Here is a 26,538-nt window from a genome sequence, read left to right as displayed (position 1 = left end):
GGGGGGGGGTAGAGAGAGAGAGAGGGGGGGGGTAGAGAGAGAGAGGGGGGGGGGGAAGAGAGAGAGAGGGGGGGGGGGAAGATAGAGAGAGGGGGGGGGGGGAAGAGAGAGAGAGGGGGGGGGAAGAGAGAGAGAGGGGGGGGAAGAGAGAGAGAGGGGGGGGGGAGAGAGAGAGGGGGGGGGGGAGAGAGAGAGGGGGGGGGGGAGAGAGAGAGGGGGGGGGGGGAGAGAGAGAGAGGGGGGGGGGGAGAGAGAGAGGGGGGGGGGAGAGAGAGAGGGGGGGGGGGGAGAGAGAGAGGGGGGGGGGAGAGAGAGAGGGGGGGGGGAGAGAGAGAGGGGGGGGGAGAGAGAGAGGGGGGGGGGGAAGAGAGAGAGGGGGGGGGGGGAAGAGAGAGAGGGGGGGGGGAGAGAGAGAGGGGGGGGGGAGAGAGAGAGAGAGAGGGGGGGGGGGGAGAGAGAGGAGGCGAATTAAGGAGAAAAAACGTGGCCTCTTTTAAACTGTCTCCGAAAATAACCCGAGCCCGTGCCCTCTCCACAATTCACAGTCTCACACATACTGTGAGAGAATCTCCCCCACCCCCCCGAGAACTCCCCCACCCCCCCCCCCGAGAACTCCCCCACCCCCCGGGAACTCCCCCACTGACACATCCCCTGTAACTAAAGGGGAAATCACGGGCTTTTTTTTTTACTCTGAATCCAATCGGCTGAGAATCACCCGGGGAGGGAGGGAGGGAGATTTCGGTTCTTACCAGTCCGGCCGGCGGCCTCCCCGGGGCCATTCCCCCAGTCGGTCCGGCCCTTCCATCGCTCGGCGAGCGGCGGGGTCAAATCCCGCCGGGTCCCGGTCCCGGTCCAGGCAGCGGCCGCCCAGCTCCCGAAAAGGCAACAGACGGAGACCAGGCTCCGGGCAGAGCGCGTCCTCGGCATCAAGGTCTCGGCCGGGCCAACATCTCACGGTCGGTCGGAGGGGGGTCTCGGTCGGTGGGGGTCCGGGTGGGGGTCGGTGGGGGTCCGGGTGGGGGGTCCCGGGGGTGAAAGAGGCGTGAAATTCACACGGGGAAGCCCTGGTCAGTTTCACCAACTCCCCGGCTCTTTGGGGAGGTGGGAGATTCCAAACTGTTACAATGTGTCGTAAGCCGCTACAATGTATCGCAGAGCCGGTGGTGGTCTGTCGTAAGCCGCTACAATGTATCGCAGAGCCGGTGGTGGTCTGTCGTAAGCCGCTACAATGTATCGCAGAGCCGGTGGTGGTCTGTCGTAAGCCGCTACAATGTATCCTAAGTGGTTACAATGTATCGCAGGCTGCGACAAATGTCTGGGAAAGGGCTTCAGTGTCTCTCTCTCTCTCTCTCTGGAGCGCAGTCCGGCTGTGATGTTTGCTCATTCTCCAGGAAAGGAGGCTGGATTTCCTTAACATTTCTTTGCTCGCCTGCTTCCGCGCCTCCCTTGCGGGTTAACTCCTTTCCTGCTGGAGAGAGAGGAGGAGGAGGAGGACGAGAGAGAGGAGGGAGGATGGAGAGAGAGAGAAGGAAGGGAGGGGAGAGACAGAGAGAAAATTCGCCAGGTATCTCTCACAGGTTGGGGAGTTGATGCGAGGAGGTATCTCGGCTGTGGTCGATTCTCCGCCAATTCCCTTGTTCCTCACAATGAACACGCCCAGTGACAACCGTGTTGTCAATAATGGGATCAACCTCCAACCACTAAACCCAACTCTTAAATCCCTAATCCGAACCACAGTCCCGCATCCTAGAACAGCAGATTTCAAAAGCAGGGATGTTATGTTAAACTTGTGTAGAACCACACTTGGAGCACTGGGCACAGTTCTGGTCTCCATACACCATGGTTAGACCACACTTGGAGCACTGGGCACAGTTCTGGTCTCCATATACCATGGTTAGACCACACTTGGAGCACTGGGCACAGTTCTGGTCTCCATATACCATGGTTAGACCACACTTGGAGCACTGGGCACAGTTCTGGTCTCCATATACCATGGTTAGACCACACTTGGAGCACTGGGCACAGTTCTGGTCTCCATATACCATGGTTAGACCACACTTGGAGCACTGGGCACAGTTCTGGTCTCCATATACCATGGTTAGACCACACTTGGAGCACTGGGCACAGTTCTGGTCTCCATATACCATGGTTAGACCACACTTGGAGCACTGGGCACAGTTCTGGTCTCCATATACCATGGTTAGACCACACTTGGAGCACTGGGCACAGTTCTGGTCTCCATATACCATGGTTAGACCACACTTGGAGCACTGGGCACAGTTCTGGTCTCCATATACCATGGTTAGACCACACTTGGAGCACTGGGCACAGTTCTGGTCTCCGTATACCATGGTTAGACCACACTTGGAGCACTGGGCACAGTTCTGGTCTCCATATACCATGGTTAGACCACACTTGGAGCACTGGGCACAGTTCTGGTCTCCATATACCATGGTTAGACCACACTTGGAGCACTGGGCACAGTTCTGGTCTCCATACACCATGGTTAGACCACACTTGGAGCACTGGGCACAGTTCTGGTCTCCATATACCGTGGTTGGACCACACTTGGAGCACTGTGCACAGTTCTGGTCTCCATATTATTAAAAAAATGATATAGAGGCACTGGAGAAGTTGCAAAAAAACATTTACATGGATGATACCAGAACTGAGAGGTTATAACTATCAGGAAAGACTGAACAAGCTGGGGCTCTTTTCTCTAGAAAAGAGAAGGCTGAGGGGTGACCTGATAGAGGTCTTTAAGATTATGAAAGGGTCTCGATAGGGTAGACGTAGAGAAGATGTTTCCACTTGTGGGGGAGACCAGAGCTAGGGGGCCATAAATATAAGAGAGTCACTAATAAATCCAATCAGGAATTCAGGAGAAACTTCTTTACCCAGAGAGTGGTGAGAATGTGGAACTCACTCCCACATGGAGTGGGTGAGGTGAATAGTGTAGAAACATATGAGGGAGAAAGGAATAGAAGGATAGGGGGAGAGGGTGAGATGAAGTAGGGAGGGAGGAGGCTCGTGTGGAGCATAAACGCCGAGATAGACCAGTAGGGCCGAATGGCCTGTTTCTGTGCTGTAAATTCCATGTAACCTTTAATAAGCATTAACTTTAACCCTACGCCATGCTATTGCTGCAGAGTCTCAGATGGCTCAGTGAATAACAGAACCCGACAGGATCCAGCACAGAAGGAGACCATTCGGCCCATCGTGTCTGTGCCAGCTCTTTCTAGAGCAATCCCAAACTAATCCCACTGCCCCACTCTCTCCCATAGTCCTGTATCAATCCCAAACTAATCCACTGCCCCACTCTCTCCCATAGCCCTGTATCAATCCCCAAACTAATCCCACTGCCCCACTCTCTCCCATAGCCCTGTATCAATCCCCAAACTAATCCCACTGCCCCACTCTCTCCCCATAGCCTGTATCAATCCCCAAACTAATCCCACTGCCCCACTCTCTCCCCATAGTCCTGTATCAATCCCAAACTAATCCCACTGCCCCACTCTCTCCCCATAGCCCTGTATCAATCCCAAACTAATCCCACTGCCCCACTCTCTCCCCATAGCCCTGTATCAATCCCAAACTAATCCCACTGCCCCGCTCTCTCCCCATAGCCCTGTATCAATCCCAAACTAATCCACTGCCCCACTCTCTCCCCATAGTCCTGTATCAATCCCAGACTAATCCCACTGCCCCACTCTCTCCCCATAGTCCTGTATCAATCCCCAAACTAATCCACTGCCCCACTCTCTCCCCATAGCCCTGTATCAATCCCAAACTAATCCCACTGCCCCGCTCTCTCCCCATAGCCCTGTATCAATCCCAAACTAATCCACTGCCCCGCTCTCTCCCCATAGCCCTGTATCAATCCCCAAACTAATCCCACTGCCCCGCTCTCTCCCCATAGCCCTGTATCAATCCCCAAACTAATCCCACTGCCCCGCTCTCTCCCCATAGCCCTGTATCAATCTCAAACTAATACCCACTGCCCCACTCTCTCCCCATAGCCCTGTATCAATCCCCAACTAATCCCACTGCCCCGCTCTCTCCCCATACCCCTGTATCTTCCTCTGCTTCAAATATTTATGCAATTTTCCCTTAAGATGCAGTTGTCTCTGCCTCACCCATTCCCTGTAGCAATAAATGCCGGCCTTGCAATGACGCCCACATCCCATATATAAAAAAAGCAGCCCATGCTCCAGCAACACTCTGTGTAGGCCAGTGACCATTTTAAATTGATGCATTCTCGTCACTGACTCCCCATCCAGAGGAATAGTCTTTCGCTATTCCCCCTATCAGTGTACTGCCCAATATGGTACTGAGCCACACAGAGACAAGGAAGATCCCATGTTTAACCACACTGTCAGTACTGGTCTCCTAATTACTGCCTCGTTCTGACACTGCTGCTCTCTATTCTGTACTATTACCCCATTCTTCAATATTACCCCATTCTGTACTATTACCACCCATTCTTCAATATTACCCCCATTCTGTACTATTACCCCCATTCTTCAATATTACCCCCCATTCTGTACTATTACCCCCATCTTCAATATACTCCATTCTTCAATATTACCCCCATTCTTCAATATTACTCCCATTCTGTACTATTACCCCCATTCTTCACTATTACCCCCATTCTTCACTATTACCCCCATTCTTCACTATTACCCCCATTCTGTACTATTACCCCCATTCTTCACTATACCCCCATTCTTCACTATTACCCCCATTCTTCAATATTACCCCCCATTCTGTACTATTACCCCCATTCTTCACTATTACCCCATTCTTCAATATTACCCCCATTCTGTACTATTACCCCCATTCTTCACTATTACCCCCATTCTTCACTATTACCCCCATTCTGTACTATTACCCCCATTCTTCAATATTACCCCCATTCTTCAATATTACCCCCATTCTGTACTATTACCCCCATTCTTCAATATTACCCCCATTCTGTACTATTACCCCCATTCTTCACTATTACCCCCATTCTTCACTATTACCCCCATTCTTCACTATTACCCCCATTCTGTACTATTACCCCATTCTTCAATATTACCCCATTCTTCACTATTACCCCCATTCTTCACTATACCCCCATTCTTCAATATTACCCCATTCTGTACTATTACCCCCATTCTTCAATATTACCCCATTCTGTACTATTACCCCCATTCTTCAATATTACCCCCATTCTTCACTATTACCCCCATTCTGTACTATTACCCCCATTCTGTACTATTACCCCCATTCTTCAATATTATCCCCATTCTGTACTATTACCCCCATTCTGTACTATTACCCCATTCTTCAATATTACCCCCATTCTTCACTATTACCCCCATTCTTCAATATTACCCCCATTCTTCACTATTACCCCCATTCTGTACTATTACCCCCATTCTTCAATATTACCCCATTCTTCAATATTACCCCATTCTGTACTATTACCCCCATTCTTCAATATTACCCCCATTCTTCACTATTACCCCCATTCTGTACTATTACCCCCATTCTTCAATATTACCCCCATTCTTCAATATTACCCCCATTCTGTACTATTACCCCCATTCTTCAATATTACCCCATTCTTCACTATTACCCCCATTCTGTACTATTACCCCCATTCTTCAATATTACCCCCATTCTTCAATATTACTCCCATTCTGTACTATTACCCCCATTCTGTACTATTCCCCCATTCTTCACTATTACCCCCATTCTGTACTATTACCCCATTCTTCAATATTACTCCCATTCTTCAATATTACCCCCATTCTTCACTATTACCCCCATTCTTCAATATTACCCCATTCTGTACTATTACCCCCATTCTTCAATATTAGTCCATTCTGTACTATTACCCCCATTCTTCAATATTACTCCCATTCTGTACTATTACCCCATTCTTCAATATTCCCCCATTCTGTACTATTACCCCATTCTGTACTATTACCCCATTCTTCAATATTACTCCCATTCTGTACTATTACCCCCATTCTTCAATATTACTCCATTCTGTACTATTACCCCATTCTTCAATATTCCTCCCATCTGTACTATTACCCCCATTCTGTACTATTACCCCCATTCTTCAATATTACCCCCATTCTGTACTATTACTCCATTCTGTACTATTACCCCCATTCTCATATTACTCCCATTCTGTACTATACCCCCATTCTTTAATATTACCCATTCTGTACTATACCCCCATTCTGTACTATTACCCCCATTCTTCAATATCCCCCATTCTGTACTATTACCCCATTCTGTACTATTACCCCCATTCTGTACTATTACTCCCATTCTGTACTATTACCCCCAATTCTTCAATATTACTCCCATTCTGTACTATTACCCCCATTCTTCAATATTCCCCCATTCTTCAATATTACCCCATTCTGTACTATTACTCCCATTCTTCAATATTACCCCCATTCTGTACTATTACCCCCATTCTGTACTATTACCCCCATTCTTCAATATTACTCTCATTCTTTAATATTACCCCCAGTTCTGTACTATTACCCCCATTCTGTGCTATTACCCCCGTTCTTTAATATTCCCCATTCTTTACTATTACTCCCATTCTTTACTATTACTCCCATTCTGTACTATTACCCCAATTCTTTAATATTACCTCCATTCTTTAATATTACTCCCATTCTTTACTATTACTCCCATTCTGTACTATTACCCCAATTCTTTATTACCCACATTCTTTAATATTACCCCATTCTGTACTATTACTCCCATTCTTTAATATTACCCCCATTCTGTACTATTACCCCCATTCTGTACTATTACTCCCATTCTTCAATATTACCCCCATTCTTCAATATTACCCCCATTCTGTACTATTACCCCCATTCTGTACTATTACCCCCATTCTTTATTACCCCCATTTTTTAATATTACTCCCATTCTGTACTATTACCCCCATTCTTCAATATTACTCCCATTCTGTACTATTACCCCCATTCTGTTACTATTACTCCCATTCTGTACTATTACTCCCATTCTTCAATATTACCCCATTCTGTACTATTACCCCCCATTCTTCAATATTACTCCCATTCTTCAATATTACCCCCATTCTGTACTATTACCCCCATTCTGTACTATTACCCCCATTCTTTAATATTACTCCCATTCTGTACTATTACCCCCATTCTTCAATATTACCCCCATTCTGTACTATTACCCCATTCTGTACTATTACCCCATTCTGTACTATTACTCCCATTCTTCAATATTACCCCCATTCTTCAATATTACCCCCATTCTGTACTATTACCCCCATTCTGTACTATTACTCCCATTCTTCAATATTACTCCCATTCTGTACTATTCCTCCCATTCTTTAATATCACCCCCATTCTTTAATAGACCTGCCCCTTCCCATCCTCAAGTTTCTTATATGATAGAGGGGATTCTCCCCTTCCTGCCATTGGCCCCTTGCTCCTGTCCCTGCTGAGATCATCGGACTCAGCACAGGCCGGGACTTTGAGCCTGGCAATTTCCTGATTCAGTGACTCACTGAATAAACACATTCAGCCACTGGCACTGCAGTGGGAATTCTTAATTACGAAACAGGAATGCAACTCGATCTTCCGTTTCACTGATGAGGAAGAGGGTCGGGCCTGCAAGGCTAGGCCTCGTCTTATGTCAGCATTAACCAGGTTCCGTTATCTCCACATGACTCATGCAATAATCATTCATTGAGGAGGCTATCATCAACTAAAGAGAAAGAGAGAGAGAAAGAGAGAAAAAGAGAGAAAGGACTTGCATTTCTATCGCGCCTTTCATGACCTCAGGACGTCCCAAAGCTCTTTACAACCAATGAAACACTCATAAAGTGTTGTAATGTAGGAAAAGTGGCAGCCAATTTGCGCACAGCAAGATCCCACAAACAGCAATGAGACAATGACCAGATAATCCGTTTTCAGTGATGTTGGTCGAGGGATAAACATCGGCCCCAGGACTCCCCCCCCGCCCCCCCCTGCTCTTCTTCCAATAGTGGCCGTGGGATCTTTTACATCCACCCGAGAGGGGCAGACGGGGCCCTCGGTTTAACGTCTCATCTGGAAAGACGGCACCTCCGACAGTGCGGCGCTCCCTCAGTACTGGCGCCGGGAGCGTGGGCCTGGATTATGGAGCTCGAGTCTCTGGAGCGGGGGCTCGAACCCACGACCTTCTGACTCGGAGGGGAGAGCGATACCCACCGAGATACGGCTGCCATCTGATCAATGACTCTTCCAGCCCACCCACCCCTCCAATAAAATCCAATAGACCCAGCCCTCTGAACTCCCCGAGGACTTTGTTTCGTGGGGAGCCGAGCCAGATGCTTTCATCTCCGCTCTGCCCTGTGCCAGTCAATCTCAGGCGGGGCAACAGATGCGGGTGCTCCATTGGGGCTGGGGAGGGGGATATTTCAGCCGTTGTCCCTGCACAGGATCTCTCCCCAGGAAGCACGAGGCCAGGAGTATCCTTGGCGACAAGCTTCCAAAATGACGGCACAGCGAGAGATGACCTGGTCCATCAAGGCTGCCCCACGCACCATGATGGCTGGAGCACTGTGACGAGACACTTGCCCCCTGACCCCCGCAGCCATGTGATCTCCAGGGAGAGATAAACAGAGAAAAAACCCAGGGCCAATAACAACAACAACCACCTGCATTTATATAGCGCCTTTAACGTAGTAAAACGTCCCCAAGGCGCTTCACAGGAGCGTAAATCAGACAAAATTTGACCCCGAGCCACATAAGGAGATATTAGGGACAGGTGACCTAAAGCTTGGTCAAAGAGGTAGGTTTTAAGGAGCGTCTTAAAGGAGGAGAGAGAGGCGGAGAGGTTTAGGGAGGGAATTCCAGAGCTTAGGGCCCAGGCGGCTGAAGGCACGGCCGCCAATGGTGGAGCGATGGAAATCAGGGGGATGGGCAAGAGGCCAGAATTGGAGGAGCGCAGAGATCTCGGAGGGTTGTAGGGGCTGGAGGGGGTTACAGAGATAGGGAGGGGGTGGGGGGCGAGGACATGCATTTGAACACAAGGATGAGAATTTTAAAATAAGGGAAAAAATACTCTGGGAATTTTCTCTCCGACCTCCTCAGGCGATCGAACCCAGTCCAGGAGATCTCATGGAACAAGTGTTATCGAGAAAGACACTCCCCTTCTAGATGATGCGGCCTCTGCTCCAGTCAGGAACGGTCCAGCTCCCTCTTGTAGGTGTACAGAGAGTCAGGACCCACCACGCCAGCTGACGATGTATTGCAATGACTCGGTACTCTCCGGGTAAAGGGGAACCGCCAAATATTTAATCCATTCCGACTCCTGCATAGTTTAAACTCAAATACCCTGAACCACCCCAATCTGCTAAACTGGAACGATCTCTGAACAGGCACGATATCCAGCCCCTTCATTATTTTATAGACCTCGAGCAGGTCACCTCTAAGTCTCGTTGGTGCCCGACAAGAGTCAGTGGAGAGGGGGGGAAATCTGTCAGAAAAAAGGCCAACTAGGTCCACAGCATATATTATCAATTTATTTTAGGCTTTAATAGACTGTGCTCAAGGTTCAGAATGAAACCCGAACCCCTCGATTAGATTCCAGCCTGTAACTCACTCCCGGGTATCTGTTATTCTATATATAAACCCCCCGAACTCCTCGATTAGATTCCAGCCTGTAACTCACTCCCGGGTATCTGTTATTCTATATATAATCCCCCCGAACCCCTCGATTAGATTCCAGTCTGTAACTCACTCCTGGGTATCTGTTATTCTATATATAAACCCCCCGAGCCCCTCGATTAGATTCCAGCCTGTAACTCACTCCCGGGTATCTGTTATTCTATATATAAACCCCCCCGAATCCCTCGATTAGATTCCAGCCTGTAACTCACTCCCGGGTATCTGTTATTCTATATATAAACCGCCCGAACCCCTTGATTAGATTCCAGCCTGTAACTCACTCCCGGGTATCTGTTATTCATATATATAAACCCCCCGAACCCCTCGATTAGATTCCAGTCTGTAACTCACTCCCGGGTATCTGTTATTCTAGATATAATCCCCCCGAACCCCTCGATTAGATTCCAGCCTGTAACTCACTCCTGGGTATCTGTTATTCTATATATAAACCCCCCGAACCCCTCGATTAGATTCCAGCCTGTAACTCACTCCTGGGTATCTGTAATTCTATATATAAACCCCCCCGAACCCCTCGATTAGATTCCAGCCTGTAACTCACTCCTGGGTATCTGTAATTCTATATATAACCCCCCCAAACCCCTCGATTAGATTCCAGCCTGTAACTCACTCCTGGGTATCTGTTATTCTATATATAAACCCCCCGAACCCCTCGATTAGATTCCAGTCTGTAACTCACTCCCGGGTATCTGTTATTCTATATATAAACCCCCCGAACCCCTCGATTAGAGGGCTGTAAGTGGATAATGCAAGAAAGTACATGGGAGCAGTAAAGATGTCCTGCAGCACTGTGCTGAGCTGAGAGGAGGCTGGGGGCACTGTTGTGGGCTGACTGCCACTCAGAAACCTACCTCCATCATGACCGGTGACGATCTTTGGTCTATCACTGTGTGGGATATCGTGCCCGAGCTGGGACAATGGGAGCATTCAAAATTCTCACATCTGTATCAGGACCTTCTCAGGTAATTAATGCTTCACCTCTTCACATCAGGCACATCTGGACGAGGAGCGAGTCTCAGTATCAGGATCCCTGCAACTAATTTAAGGATTGACGAATTGCAACTAAAGGGGGAGGAAGTTTTCGAGGGAAAATTTTAATCCAAATTAATTTTATACCAGAAATATGTTTGTTTTTAAAATAAAATATCACATAAAGAACTTGCCTTTCTGTCGTGCCTTTCGCAACATCAGGAGGTCCCAAAGGGCTTTACAGCCAATGAGGTACTTTTTGAAGCTTGGTCACTGTTGTGGGAAACACGTCAATTTGTGCACAGTAAGATCCCACAATTAGCAAATTAAATGAATGACCAGATCATCTGTTTTTTAGAGATGTTGGTTGAGGGATAAATATCGGCCCCGGGGAGAACTCCCCCTGCTCTTCTTCCAATAGTGGCCGTGGGATCTTTTACATCCGCCCGAGAGGGGCAGACGGGGCCCTCGGTTTAACATCCGAAAGACGGCACCTCCGACAGTGCGGCACTCCCTCAGTACTGGCACTGGGAGTGTCGGGCCTGGATTATGGGGCTCAAGTCTCTGGAGTGGGGGCTCGAACCCAGGGGCGCACACACACACACAGACACGTACACATGTATACACACGTGAACATATACACAAACACAAGCACACATGTGCGAGTATACACACATAAATACACCGACGTATAGATGCACGAGCACGTCAAAAAGTCAACTGAGAAAGGCAAAGTCATGGTAACAAACCATTGGTTTATTCACTAACTTTGAACATGTAACACAAACCTTTGGGACAAGGAGATAGCACAGAAAGACCACTGATTCCCTCCTTCCCCAGTCTCGATTAGCCAGTAATTTTAAGGAGGCTCTGTTCATGGGCCTGACGCCAGGAAGTTTCCAAGATCTCGTTGCACGCTCCCCCTCGAACCATCGTACGGTCGGACGGGTGGGATTCAGGCAAGTGGAGGGAGCGTGGGGGGGAGGTGCAGTTTTCTGTAGAACTGACAAACTCTTTGCGTGTTAATCCCAATGTCTCGGGGCAGTTAATGTTTCTGTTTAAATGTACCTTCTCTGTGTTCAGAGTAGATTCATTAGCTTTTGTTGAAATTATTGGGTGTCAGTAAGATTTCTGGGCAGGATCTCAATCTCCTCAAATGCTGAGGTTCTCAAATTTGGACGCGACACTTGTGTTTATCAGGAGCTTCCCGAGTGCTGGGATTTACACTTTTCACCCAAAGGCTCGTCGTGGAATTAAGAGGGAAAGGCAGCATTTGTTGGTGCTGCCCAGTATGTGTCGCACAAATGCAGCTTCAAAAATGCCCCATTCCACCCTCCCCCGTTCTGCCAGGCCCCGTTTCCACCCTCCCTCCGCCCCCCAGCCTTGTTACCATGGGTAACCGTCAGCACCATCACCACAAGGCCTGCAACGGTTCAATGAGGAGGCCCACCGCCATCTTCTCAGGGTTGCTGCAGAATGGACATTGGACAGGGTCTTGCCAGTGCCGCCCACATCCCGAGATCAAAACAAATTCCCTCCCAGGCCCCATTTCCCCAGTTGCTATGGGTAACCAATCCACCCTATTCTCCCAGGCCTCATTCCCCTGGTTGCTATGAGTAACCATTTCTTCCCATTCTCCAAAGCCCCATTCCCCTGGTTGCTATGGGTAACCATTTCTTCCCATTCTCCTAGGCCCCATTCCTCTGGTTGCTATGGGTAACCATTTCTTCCCATTCTCCTAGGCCCCATTCCCCTGGTTGCTATGGGTAACCATTTCATCCCATTCTCCGAGGCCCCATTCCCCTGGTTGCTATGGGTAACCATTTCATCCCATTCTCCGAGGCCCCATTCCCCTGGTTGCTATGGGTAACCATTTCATCCCATTCTCCGAGGCCCCATTCCCCTGGTTGCTATGGGTAGCTATTTCTTCCCATTCCCCTGGTTGCTATAGGTAACCATTTCTTCCCATTCTCCGAGGCCCCATTCCCCTGGTTGCTATGGGTAACCATTTCTTCCCATTCTCCGAGGCCCCATTCCCCTGGTTGCTATGGGTAACCATTTCATCCCATTCTCCGAGGCCCCATTCCCCTGGTTGCTATGGGTAGCTATTTCTTCCCATTCCCCTGGTTGCTATAGGTAACCATTTCTTCCCAGTCCCCTGGTTGCTATGGGTAACCATTTCATCCCATTCTCCCGGGCCCCATTCCCCATGTTACGCTGGACAGCTCTCCGCCCCTTCCCACTGGAGTTAAACCCATCATTAATTATCGAGATTTCCAATGAGCTTTCAGCAGCAGCAAAGAAGGCCCTGATCTTACTTCCTTGGACCAGGCCTGGGTTTCGGGCCTTGGCGACAAGTCCAAGTCCTGCTCCACATCCTGTCAGGTCCCAACTCCGTCAGGAGGTGAATTTGAAAAAAAAACAGTAACTGCAATCGAAATTCAACAACAGCCTCTCGGGGAGACTCCACCAATCGCTTGGCCAGTTATACTGGATGTTTTTCCAAAGCAATTGCACAAAACAATCTTAGTCTGTCACTCCTTCGAACGAATATGGACCCTCCCTCACTGTATCTGATCAGGGAAGCTCCTGTTAAACGATTGATCAATTAATGGGAGAAATAACTGCGGGTAAATAAATGGGGCAAATGTTCAGGCCCAGAGAGCAATTTCATAACGACAATAACAACCTGCATTTATATAGCGCCTTCAACATCGTAAAACATCCCAAGGCGCTTCACGGGAGCGATTAGCAGGCAAAATTTGACTCTGAGCCACACAAGCAGATATCAGGTCTGGTGGCCAAAAGCTTGGTCAAAGAGGTAGGTTTTAAGGAGCGTCTTAAAGGAGGAGAGAGAGGCGGAGAGGTTTAGGGAGGGAATTCCAGAGCTTAGGGCCCAGGCGGCTGAAGGCACGGCCGCCAATGGTGGAGCGATGGGAATCGGGGGATGCGCAAGAGTCCAGAATTGGAGGAGTGCAGAGATCTCGGAGGGTTGTAGGGGATGGAGGAGGTTACAGAGATAGGGAGGGGGGCGAGGGCCATGGAGGGGATTTGAACACAAGGATGAGAATTTTAAAATCCAGGTGTTGTTGGACCAGGTGCCGAAACACCCCATCAGTGACAAAGTCCACGAGTAATTCAATTAGTGTCTCTGGGGCACAGGGTAAATGTAAACGTTTGCCTTTCCCCCTCCCATACGCCGCGGAGGAGCAGGGGAGGGCGACTGAGTTGATGTGGGAACCAGCATTAGTTTCTGTAGGTTGGGTCATTCTCGGGATCGCTGGCCTCCGATACGAACTCCTCGAAGGGCAGGCAGGCAAAGCAATAACGTCTCATGTCCTTCCAGCAGGCCCGGCAGTACATGGCCCCGCAGCCCGGGTTCGGGCAGTGGTAGGAGGTCTCGGTCGGCCCCTCGGAGCAGACCACACAACGTTTGCGGACAAACCTCCGGAGGCAGGGCAGGGAGCGGTGAAGGAAGCCGGCGACTCCTCGCAGGTGCTGCCGTCAGGAACAGGGAGTTAAACAGAGTGAACTGGTCAGTGTGTCCCCACATATATAGACCACAGAACCTAAACCACCCGAAACACACCCGCCCTCCGACCCGCCCGAAACACACCCGCCCTCCGACCCGCCCCAAACGCACCCGCCCCAAACACACCCGCCCTCCGACCCGCCCCAAACGCACCCGCCCTCCGACCCGCCCCACACGCATTCGGCCTCCGACCCGCCCGAAACGCACCCGCCCCAAACACACCCGCCCTCCGACCCGCCCGAAACGCACCCGCCCTCCGACCCGCCCGAAACGCACCCGCCCTCCGACCCGCCCCAAACGCACCCGCCCTCCGACCCGCCCGAAACGCACCCGCCCTCCGACCCGCCCCAAACACACCCGCCCTCCGACCCGCCCGAAACGCACCCGCCCTCCGACCCGCCCCACACGCACCCGCCCTCCGACCCGCCCGAAAAGCACCCGCCCTCCGACCCGCCCGAAACGCACCCGCCCTCCGACCCGCCCCAAACGCACCCGCCCTCCGACCCGCCCCACACGCACCCGCCCTCCGACCCGCCCGAAACGCACTCGCCCTCCGACCCGCCCCAAACGCACCCGCCCTCCGACCCGCCCGAAACGCACCCGCCCTCCGACCCGCCCCAAACGCACCCGCCCTCCGACCCGCCCTAAACGCACCCGCCCTCCGACCCGCCCGAAACGCACCCGCCCTCCGACCCGCCCGAAACGCACCCGCCCTCCGACCCGCCCGAAACGCACCCGCCCTCCGACCCGCCCGAAACGCACCCGCCCTCCGACCCGCCCGAAACGCACCCGCCCTCCGACCCGCCCGAAACGCACCCGCCCTCCGACCCGCCCCAAACGCACCCGCCCTCCGACCCGCCCCACACGCACCCGCCCTCCGACCCGCCCAAAACGCACCCGCCCTCCGACCCGCCCTAAACGCACCCGCCCTCCGACCCGCCCGAAACGCACCCGCCCTCCGACCCGCCCGAAACGCACCCGCCCTCCGACCCGCCCCAAACGCACCCGCCCTCCGACCCGCCCTAAACGCACCCGCCCTCCGACCCGCCCTCCGACCCGCCCCACACGCACCCGCCCTCCGACCCGCCCGAAACGCACCCGCCCTAAACGCACCCGCCCTCCGACCCGCCCGAAACGCACCCGCCCTCCGACCCGCCCCACACGCACCCGCCCTCCGACCCGCCCCACACGCACCCGCCCTCCGACCCGCCCCACACGCACCCGCCCTCCGACCCGCCCCACACGCACCCGCCCTCCGACCCGCCCGAAACGCACCCGCCCTCCGACCCGCCCGAAACGCACCCGCCCTCCGACCCGCCCGAAACGCACCCGCCCTCCGACCCGCCCAAAACGCACCCGCCCTCCGACCCGCCCCACACGCACCCGCCCTCCGACCCGCCCGAAACGCACCCGCCCTCCGACCCGCCCGAAACGCACCCGCCCTCCGACCCGCCCTAAACGCACCCGCCCTCCGACCCGCCCGAAACGCACCGGCCCTCCGACCCGCCCGAAACGCACCCGCCCTCCGACCCGCCCCACACGCACCCGCCCTCCGACCCGCCCCACACGCACCCGCCCTCCGACCCGCCCGAAACGCACCCGCCCTCCGACCCGCCCCACACGCACCCGCCCTCCGACCCGCCCCAAACGCACCCGCCCTCCAACCTGCCCTAAACGCACCCGCCCTCCGACCCGCCCGAAACGCACCCGCCCTCCGACCCGCCCTCCGACCCGCCCTAAACGCACCCGGCCTCCGACCCGCCCGAAACACACTCTGACACACCCGTCCTAAATACACCCACATTCTGACGCAGAATAAATAACAGATACCCAGGAGTGAGTTACAGGCTGGAATCTAATCGAGGGGTTCGGGAGGTTTATATATAGAATAACAGATACCCGGGAGTGAGTTACAGACTGGAATCTAATCGAGGGGTTCGGGGGGTTTATATATAGAATAACAGATACCCGGGAGTGAGTTACAGACTGGAATCTAATCGAGGGGTTCGGGGGGTTTATATATAGAATAACAGATACCCAGGAGTGAGTTACAGGCTGGAATCTAATCGAGGGGTTCGGGAGGTTTATATATAGAATAACAGATACCCGGGAGTGAGTTACAGACTGGAATCTAATCGAGGGGTTCGGGGGGTTTATATATAGAATAACAGATACCCGGGAGTGAGTTACAGGCTGGAATCTAATCGAGGGGTTCGGGGGGTTTATATATAGAATAACAGATACCCGGGAGTGAGTTACAGGCTGGAATCTAATCGAGGATGTTCGGGGGGTTTATATATAGAATAACAGATACCCGGGAGTGAGTTACAGGCTGGAATCTAATCGAGGGGTTCGGGAGGTTTATATATAGAATAACAGATACCCGGGAGTGAGTTACAGACTGGAATCTAATCGAGGGGTTCGGGGGGTTTATATATAGAATAACAGATACCCGGGAGTGAGTTACAGGCTGGAATCTAATCGAGGATGTTCGTGGGGTTTATATATAGAATAACAGATACCCGGGAGTGAGTTACAGACTGGAATCTAATCGAGGGGTTCGGGAGGTTTATATATAGAATAACAGATACCCGGGAGTGAGTTACAGGCTGGAATCTAATCGAGGGGTTCAGGGGGTTTATATATAGAATAACAGATACCCGGGAGTGAGTTACAGGCTGGAATCTAATCGAGGGGTTCGGGAGGTTTATATATAGAATAACAGATACCCGGGAGTGAGTTACAAGCTGGAATCTAATCGAGGGGTTCGGGAGGTTTATATATAGAATAACAGATACCCGGGAGTGAGTTACAGGCTGGAATCTAATCGAGGGGTTCGGGGGGTTTATATATAGAATAACAGATACCCGGGAGTGAGTTACAGGCTGGAATCTAATCGAGGGGTTCGGGGGGTTTATATATAGAATAACAGATACCCGGGAATGAGTTACAGACTGGAATCTAATCGAGGGGTTCGGGGGGTTTATATATAGAATAACAGATACCCGGGAGTGAGTTACAGGCTGGAATCTAATCGAGGGGTTCGGGGGGTTTATATATAGAATAACAGATACCCGGGAGTGAGTTACAGGCTGGAATCTAATCGAGGGGTTCGGGGGGTTTATATATAGAATAACAGATACCCGGGAGTGAGTTACAGACTGGAATCTAATCGAGGGGTTCGGGGGGTTTATATATAGAATAACAGATACCCGGGAGTGAGTTACAGACTGGAATCTAATCGAGGGGTTCGGGGGGTTTATATATAGAACAACAGATACCCGGGAGTGAGTTACAGACTGGAATCTAATGAAGGGGTTCGGGGGGTTTATATATAGAATAACAGATACCCGGGAGTGAGTTACAGGCTGGAATCTAATCGAGGGGTTCGGGGGGTTTATATATAGAATAACAGATACCCGGGAGTGAGTTACAGGCTGGAATCTAATCGAGGGGTTCGGGGGGGTTTATAAATAGAATAACAGATACCCGGGAGTGAGTTACAGGCTGGAATCTAATCGAGGGGTTCGGGGGGTTTATATATAGAATAACAGATACCCGGGAGTGAGTTACAGGCTGGAATCTAATCGAGGGGTTCGGGGGGTTTATATATAGAATAACAGATACCCGGGAGTGAGTTACAGGCTGGAATCTAATCGAGGGGTTCGGGGGGTTTCTATATAGAATAACAGATACCCGGGAGTGAGTTACAGACTGGAATCTAATCGAGGGGTTCAGAGGTGGACCATCATGACAATAAACAGGGAGACTGTAATTGGTGGGAGATTCTCCCCTTACCCAAAGCTGCTTTTTGCGTGCCTGCAGGAGGATTTTCTTGCGCTGGGTCTCAGCGTACGCGATGCGTTTGCGCAGATATTCGTTGTACAGGAACAGCACTCGCTTTTTCTCCCTCTGCAACGCAAGAGTAGGGAGTTGATGAGATCCCGCACGCTGTGCCAGACAAGCAGCACTGGCTACATTCAATGGGAGGATTCCTCCCCACCCGGGCAACATGCAGGTCACAGCGACTGGGCGGAAGCGGCAGGTCGAATCATAAAGCACAGAATGAGGCCTTTCGGCCCATCGGGCCTGTGCCAGCTCTTTGAAAGAGCTGTCCAATCAGTCCCACTCTCCCCCATACCCCTGCAAATTTTTCCTTTTCAAGTATTTATCCAATTCCCTTTTGAAAGTTATTATTGAATCTGCTTCCACCGCCCTTTCAGGCAGCGCATTCCAGATCAGAACAACTCGCTGCGTTAAAAAAATTCTCCTCATCTCCCCCTCTGGCTCTTTTGCCAATTATCGTCAATCTGTGTCCTCTGGTTCCCGACCCTCCTGCCACTGGAAACAGTTTCTCCTTATTTACTCTATCAAAACCCCTCATAATTTTGAACACCTCGATTAAATCTCCCCTTAACCTTCTCTGCTCGAAGGAGAACAATCCCAGCTTCTCCAGTCTCTCCACATAACTGAAGTCCCTCATCCCTGGTACCATTCTGGTAAATTTCCTTTGAAATTTCTCTGATAAAGACAAAAAGAAATACAGAAATACTTCATTTTGGACCTTATCACACGATTTAAATGTCTCCAAGTGTGGCACCTACTGAATGACCTTTTGAAGTGCAGTGAGGGGAAATTTTTTTGACGCAGCGAGTTGTTCTGATCTGGAATGCGCTGCCTGAAAGGGCAGTGGAAGCAGATTCAATAATAACTTTCAAAAGGGAATTGGATAAATACTTCAGAAGGAAATATTTGCAGGGCTACGGGGAAAGAGCAGGGGGGGAGGGATTAATTGAATAGCTCTTTCAAAGAGCTAGCACAGGCACAATGGGCTGAACGGCCTCCTTCAGATTGCATGACTGTTTTTATGAGGGATTTGAACACGTGGATTAGAATTTTAAAATCTAGACGTCCGTAACCAGAAGCCAACGTCGGTCAGCAGAACTTTCGATGAGCTCAAGTTAATGGAGGGAGAGAGGTGAGTGCAGCTGTGGGAGCGCAATCTCGGACGGGCCCGGACACGTTGAGGAGGGGAGACGAGACGCTTACCTGTGGAAAGCAGAAAGATGCAATGACCCTGCGTAACCTGAAGCTGTAGACTTGGAGGAAGCAGAACAGAATAATGCCGACCGTGGGTATCACAGTGATAATCACAGTCTCTTTCAATATCTTGTGAGGTACAGGGAGGCAATCTGAAAAACAGACACAAAGAACGGAATATTAATATTAATATCAGACTTCAAATGGCACCATAATGTGATCTGATTGGGGTTCACACCCCCAGTTCTCTTGTCCTATTTCAGATTGGGGTTCACCCCCCGATCCCTTTTCCTATTTCAGATTGGGGTTCACACCCCCCAGTTCTCTTGTCCTATTTCAGATTGGGGTTCACACCCCCCAGTTCCCTTTTCCTATTTCAGATTGGGGTTCACACCCCCCAGTTCTCTTGTCCTATTTCAGATTGGGGTTCACACCCCCCAGTTCCCTTTTCCTATTTCAGATTGGGGTTCACACCCCCCAGTTCTCTTGTCCTATTTCAGATTGGGGTTCACCCCCCCGATCCCTTTTCCTATTTCAGATTGGGGTTCACACCCCCAGTTCTCTTGTCCTATTTCAGATTGGGGTTCACACCCCCGATCCCTTTTCCTATTTCAGATTGGGGTTCACACCCCCAGTTCTCTTGTCCTATTTCAGATTGGGGTTCACACCCCCGATCCCTTTTCCTATTTCAGATTGGGGTTCACCCCCCCAGTTCCCTTTTCCTATTTCAGATTGGGGTTCACCCCCCCAGTTCCCTTTTCCTATTTCAGATTGGGGTTCACCCCCCCCAGTTCCCTTTTCCTATTTCAGATTGGGGTTCACACCCCCCAGTTCTCTTGTCCTATTTCAGATTGGGGTTCACACCCCCCAGTTCTCTTGTCCTATTTCAGATTGGGGTTCACACCCCCCAGTTCTCTTGTCCTATTTCAGATTGGGGTTCACACCCCCCAGTTCTCTTGTCCTATTTCAGATTGGGGTTCACACCCCCCCGTTCTCTTGTCCTATTTCAGATTGGGGTTCACACCCCCGTTCTCTTGTCCTATTTCAGATTGGGGTTCACACCCCCCAGTTCTCTTGTCCTATTTCAGATTGGGGTTCACACCCCCCAGTTCTCTTGTCCTATTTCAGATTGGGGTTCACGCCCCCCAGTTCCCTTTTCCTATTTCAGATCGGGGTTCCCCCCCCCCCCCCGTTAGACCTTTCCTATTTCAGATTGGGGGTCAAGCTCTCCGTTCCTCTGCACCGGGCGGCAGCCTCGGCCCCCAACCCCCCCCCCCGCGTTCTCACTGCGAACGAGCGATCCTGACTTACGCAAGTTGTTGGATTCCATCTTCACATCGAGCGAGGTGTTGAAGGCGGAGACAGCTCTTCGGATTAGATTGGCCAGGATGGATGTCCCACCAACCTTGATCTCGAGGTGGTGGCTCTCTGCGGAGAACATAGAGACATAGGAACATAGGAACATAGGGACATCGGGACATAGGGACATCGGGACATGGAGATATAGGAACATAGGGACATCGGGACATAGGGACATCGGGACATAGGGACATCGGGACATCGGGACATAGAGATATAGGAACATCATAGGGATATAGGAACGTAGGAACAGAGACATAGAGACATAACGATATAGAGACATAGGGATACAGGGACATAGATACATAGGAACATATGGAAATAGATACACAGGGTTATAGGGACACAGGGATATAGAATAACGAATACAGGGACATAGGAACAGGATTAGGCTATTCAGCCCCTCGAGCCTGTTCCATCAACAATTAGATCATGGCTGATCTGCATCTTAACCCCATCTCCCCGCCTTGGTTCCCTAACCCTTAATCCCCTTACCCAACAAAAATCTATCAATCTCAGTTTTGAAATTTTCAATTGACCCCCAGCCTCAACAGCTCTTTTGGGGGAGAGAGTTCCAGATTTCCACTCCCTTTTGTGTGAAGAAGCGCTTCCTGACATCACCCCTGAACGGCCTGGCTCTAATTTTAAGGTTCTGCCCCCTTGTTCTGGACTCCCCCCGCCAGAGGAAATAGTTTCTCTCGATCGACCCTATCAAATCCTTTAATGCAAAAGGGACGCAGGGTGAGAGTCTGAGTAACAAAAGCACCATCGTCAGAGGCTAATAAATAATTGATGTTCCATATTATAAAAAGGATATAGAGGCACTGGAGAAGGTGCAAAAAAGATTTACAAGGATGGTACCAGAACTGAGAGGTTATAACTATCAGGAAAGACTGAACAGGCTGGGGCTCTTTTCTCTAGAAAAAGAGAAAGCTGAGGGGTGACCTGATAGAGGTCTTTAAAATTACAAGAGGATTTGATAGGGTAGACATAGAGAAGATGTTTCCACTTGTGGGGGGAGACCAGAACTAGGGGGCCATAAATATAAGAGAGTCACCAATAAATCCAATGGGGAATTCAGGAGAAACTTCTTTACCCAGAGAGTGGTGAGAATGTGGAACTCACTCCCACATGGAGTGGTTGAGGTGAATAGTGTAGATGGATTTAAGGGGAAGCTCGATAAACACATGAGGGAGAAAGGAATAGAAGGATAGGGGGAGAGGGGGAGATGAAGTAGGGAGGGAGGAGGCTCGTGTGGATTATAAATTTTCTATTCACTTCTCGTAACATTAAAGATGATAAATTTCACAAATTTTGCCCCTGATATCAGCTGACTTTACTTTACAAGTCAGTATCACTGGCTGACTGGCACTAACCTAAAGACCCACCTGTCTCTCTCTCTGACTATTCCAGATACAAACCTCCTGCCTGCTGTTGTTTTTTTTCAGGGAGCGGGCAAAGGGGGAGAGGGAGAGAGAGATAGGGAAAGCCAAATGCTTAACCTTTGCCCCTTCCCGGGTCTCTGAGTTGAGGATTGGCTCACTGAGCTGCCCATCAAAACTTGCGCCTCAAACAAGGAACCACCTTGGCATGTGAGTCGTAGCACCGACACCGCGTTTAGCTAAAACCCCTGCTGTGCTCAATGAATGGGATTCAGTCTAACATTACAGGGGTGAGGATCACTAGGAGGTGGAGGGTCCCCATTATCGCCAACTGATTTGCTACGTGAGCAGCAACACGATTATGGGATGCCCTGAACAACCTCCCAGATCACCCGTACCTTTCTAGGAGTTAGAAAGGTACCGAATTGTGAATTGTGAACCGAATTTAACTTCATAGCAGCATCGTAATATCAATTCATCCAAAAATCTACTCAAGCACAGATGGGTCCAAATCTTGAAATGTGACGAGGACTCACCTCCGAAGTTGTACTCCAGGTAACTGTGTCGTTTGATGATGTCCAACATCGTAAACAGTAACCAATCCAGAACAAAGAGGGCAATTATGACCAATATCATCGACGTGTACTGAATCAGCCCTATCACCTGAAGGATGCACACACATGGAAGGGTTAGTTCTCAATGCCGAGCTATTTTGATCTCCTCGCCTAACATGGTGTGTTCTGTTCATAACTCGCTGATCTGTGTCACCTTGTGGTTCAGTGGGTCTCACCCTCCCCTCCGAGACTCGAGCACAAAATCTGCACTGACACCCCCGACGTCAGTACTGAGGGAATGCTGCACTGTTGGAGAGGCAGTACTGAGGGAGCGCTGCACTGTTGGAGAGGCAGTACTGAGGGAGCGCTGCACTGTCGGAGGGTCAGTACTGAGGGAGCGTTGCACTGTCGGAGGGTCGGTACTGAGGGAGCGTTGCACTGTCGGACAGGCAGTACTGAGGGAGCGCTGCACTGTTGGAGAGGCAGTACTGAGGGAGCGCTGCACTGTCGGAGGGTCAGTACTGAGGGAGCGTTGCACTGTTGGACAGACAGTACTGAGGGAATGCTGCACTGTCGGAGGGTCAGTACTGAGGGAGCGCTGCACTGTTGGACAGACAGTACTGAGGGAATGCTGCACTGTCGGAGGGTCAGTACTGAGGGAGCGCTGCACTGTCGGAGGGTCGGTACTGAGGGAGCGTTGCACTGTCGGACAGGCAGTACTGAGGGAGCGTTGCACTGTCGGAGGGTCAGTACTGAGGGAGCGTTGCACTGTCGGAGGGTCAGTACTGAGGGAACGCTGCACTGTCGGAGGGTCAGTACTGAGGGAGCGCTGCACTGTTGGAGGGTCAGTACTGAGGGAGCGCTGCACTGTCGGAGGGTCAGTACTGAGGGAGTGCTGCACTGTCGGAGGGTCAGTACCGAGGGAGTGCTGCACTGTCGGAGGTGCTGTCTTTTGGATGAGATGTTAAATCAAGGGCCCCGTCTGCACCTCTTAGCTGAATATAAAAGATCCCATCGCGCTATTTTGAAGAAGAGCAGGGGGAGTTCTCCCCGGTGTCCTGGGGCCAATATTTAACCCTCAACTAACATCACTAAAAAACAGAGTATCCGGTCATTATCACCTTGCTGTTTGTGGGATCTTGCTGTGCGCAAATTGGCTGCTGCGTTTCCGACATTACAACACTGACTACACTTCAAATAAAGTACTTAATTGGCTGTAAAGCACATTGGGACGTCCTGCGGTCATGAAAGGCACGATAACAATACAAGTCTTTCTATGTGGGTCTATCAATTTACATAATGTCCATTGTAACCAGAGATATCAGATCAGTTATGTTTTTTCTTTACTTTTGAAAGTACAGGTGAGAGAGAGAAACAGTGGGATACAGAGAGAGGGAAGAGCAGGATCTAGGGCCGATGAGATTGGGTCCCAGAGCTGGAGGGAGTGGGGAGATCAGACTGGGTCCCAGAGCTGGAGAGATTGGGGAGAGACTGGATCCCAGAGCTGGAGAGAGTGGGGAGAGACTGGATCCCAGAGCTGGAGAGAGTGGGGAGAGACTGGATCCCAGAGCTGGAGAGAGTGGGGAGAGACTGGATCCCAGAGCTGGAGAGAGTGGAGAGAGACTGGGTCCCAGAGCTGGAGAGAGTGGGGAGATCAGACTGGGTCCCAGAGCTGGAGGGAGTGGGGAGATCAGACTGGGTCCCAGAGCTGGAGAGAGTGGGGAGAGACTGGGTCCCAGAGCTGGAGAGAGTGGGGAGAGACTGGGTCCCAGAGCTGGAGGGAGTGGGGAGAGACTGGGTCCCAGAGCTGGAGAGAGTGGGGAGATCAGACTGGGTCCCAGAGCTGGAGAGAGTGGGGAGGGACTGGGTCCCAGAGCTGGAGAGAGTGGGGAGAGACTGGGTCCCAGAGCTGGAGAGAGTGGGGAGGGACTGGGTCCCAGAGCTGGAGAGAGTGGGGAGAGACTGGGTCCCAGAGCTGGAGAGAATGAGACTCATTAACAGGGTGAATGGTCTGCCTAGACGAAGCACAGGAAAATATTCCCGTTTCTATGTTTGGTGCAGGGGGCACCCGTTAGTGTATCGAGGGAAGCCCTGAGTGGGAGATAGTTTCTTCAGCCCCCACTCACCAGGGTCTTCATCTCCGTGCTGTGGATCTGAAACTGCCAGGGGAATATGACGTTTGGCCTTTCCGCATTCTTCAGTGGCAGGAGGTGTCTTCTATCCTGGGGCAGGGACCAAAGGTTTACAAAGTAAGAACCAACATTTAAAGAGGGAGTCTGGTTCCACCTCCCCTTTCCCTGCAATCGGAGGTGGCAAAATGCTCCTGGAGCAGGTGTGCCCGCTTTCCAAAACCGTACCCGCAGCACACCGAACCAGTTTGTGCCAGCGAGGTTTGCAATCAGATGCCCATGTTGGGTCTGCCCGCCAGCGATTAGGACCCTCTCAATCTGCCCCCCGCATTGTAAGCCTCTCGGAAGAACTACCTCCTGAATTCGTGGAAGGTGCAGAAGCAGACAGGCCAGGGACCATGGGAGCTTACCGCACCACGAGGCCGCTATTCGGCCCATCGTGTCTGTGCCGGCCCTTTGCTGGAGCGATCCCCAACGAATCCCACTGCCCCGTTCTCTCCCCATAGCCCTGTATCAATCCCCAACTAATCCCACTGCCCCACTCTCTCCCCATAGCCCTGTATCAATCCCAAACTAATCCCACTGCCCCGCTCTCTCCCCATAGCCCTGTATCAATCCCAAACTAATCCCACTGCCCCGCTCTCTCCCCATAGCCCTGTATCAATCCCAAATCAATCCCACTGCCCCACTCTCTCCCCATAGCCCTGTATCAATCCCAAACTAATCCCACTGCCCCGCTCTCTCCCCATAGCCCTGTATCAATCCCAAACTAATCCCACTGCCCCACTCTCTCCCCATAGCCCTGTATCAATCCCCAAACTAATCCCACTGCCCCGCTCTCTCCCCAAAGCCCTGTATCAATCCCAAACTAATCCCACTGCCCCGCTCTCTCCCCATAGCCCTGTATCAATCCCAAACTAATCCCACTGCCCCACTCTCTCCCCATAGCCCTGTATCAATCCCCAAACTAATCCCACTGCCCCGCTCTCTCCCCATAGCCCTGTATCAATCCCAAACGAATCCCACTGCCCCACTCTCTCCCCATAGCCCTGGATCAATCCCAAACTAATCCCACTGCCCCGCTCTCTCCCCATAGCCCTGTATCAATCCCCAAACTAATCCCACTGCCCCACTCTCTCCCCATAGCCCTGTATCAATCCCAAACTAATCCCACTGCCCCACTCTCTCCCCATAGCCCTGTATCAATCCCCAAACTAATCCCACTGCCCCGCTCTCTCCCCATAGCCCTGTATCAATCCCAAACTAATCCCACTGCCCCGCTCTCTCCCCATAGCCCTGTATCAATCCCAAACTAATCCCACTGCCCCGCTCTCTCCCCATAGCCCTGTATTTTCCTCTGCTTCAAATTACATGGAATGTACAGTGCAGAAACAGGCCATTCGGCCCAACTGGTCTATGCCGGTGTTTATGCTCCACACGAGCCTCCTCCCTCCCTACTTCATCTCACCCTATCAGCATATCCTTCTATTCCTTTCTCCCTCATGTGTTTATCCAGCTTCCTCTTAAATCCTTCTCTCCTATTCACCTCGGCTATTCGCAATTACCCTGATGGTTTACAACCACCGGAATCACTCACCAGTTTTCTCCGCCTTGCATCAATCTGCCGAAAGTAAGTGCTGACATAAACATTGTCGTAACGAATGTCTTCGTTGAAACTGAATGTGTATAAGAAGGCACTGAACAAAGAGAGAACAACCCGTTATAGCACGGGTTAGATAGAGAGTAAAGCTCCCTCTACACTGTCCCGTCAAACACTCCCAGGGCAGGTACAGCACGGGTTCGATACAGAGTAAAGCTCCCTCTACACTGTCCCATCAAACACTC

The 26,538-nt window shown here is 51.2% G+C and overlaps 3 protein-coding genes across 3 annotated transcripts in view; 1 reads left to right on the top strand and 2 right to left on the bottom strand.

Moving 5' to 3' along the window:
- adam15 (ADAM metallopeptidase domain 15) overlaps positions 1-1,602 on the bottom strand; it is a 40,087-nt gene extending 38,485 nt beyond the window's left edge. The window contains exon 1 of the mRNA XM_067976067.1: positions 750-1,602. Within this exon, the coding sequence (XP_067832168.1) occupies positions 750-927 (178 nt within the window). The 5' untranslated portion in view covers positions 928-1,602. The remainder of the gene's footprint in view (positions 1-749) is intronic.
- Positions 1,603-10,531: 8,929 nt separating this feature from the next.
- Positions 10,532-26,538, top strand: part of dcst2 (DC-STAMP domain containing 2) — an 80,658-nt gene continuing 64,651 nt past the window's right edge. Inside the window, 2 exon segments of the mRNA XM_067976066.1 lie at positions 10,532-10,690; positions 14,047-14,232. The gene's annotated coding sequence lies outside the window, so the exon portion shown is untranslated.
- dcst1 (DC-STAMP domain containing 1) overlaps positions 12,088-26,538 on the bottom strand; it is a 29,265-nt gene continuing 14,814 nt past the window's right edge. The window contains exons 7-13 of the mRNA XM_067976040.1: positions 26,291-26,390; positions 24,691-24,786; positions 22,547-22,673; positions 20,581-20,697; positions 19,279-19,421; positions 18,028-18,141; positions 12,088-14,195 (exon numbers count right to left, since the gene is read on the bottom strand). Of these exons, the coding sequence (XP_067832141.1) occupies positions 13,944-14,195; positions 18,028-18,141; positions 19,279-19,421; positions 20,581-20,697; positions 22,547-22,673; positions 24,691-24,786; positions 26,291-26,390 (949 nt within the window). The 3' untranslated portion in view covers positions 12,088-13,943. The remainder of the gene's footprint in view (positions 14,196-18,027; positions 18,142-19,278; positions 19,422-20,580; positions 20,698-22,546; positions 22,674-24,690; positions 24,787-26,290; positions 26,391-26,538) is intronic.

This window comes from Heptranchias perlo, chromosome 44 (genome assembly GCF_035084215.1).
Source record: "Heptranchias perlo isolate sHepPer1 chromosome 44, sHepPer1.hap1, whole genome shotgun sequence".
In the NCBI taxonomy this organism is placed as follows: Eukaryota; Metazoa; Chordata; class Chondrichthyes; order Hexanchiformes; family Hexanchidae; genus Heptranchias; species Heptranchias perlo.
This window is presented reverse-complemented; position numbering and strand designations above follow the sequence as displayed.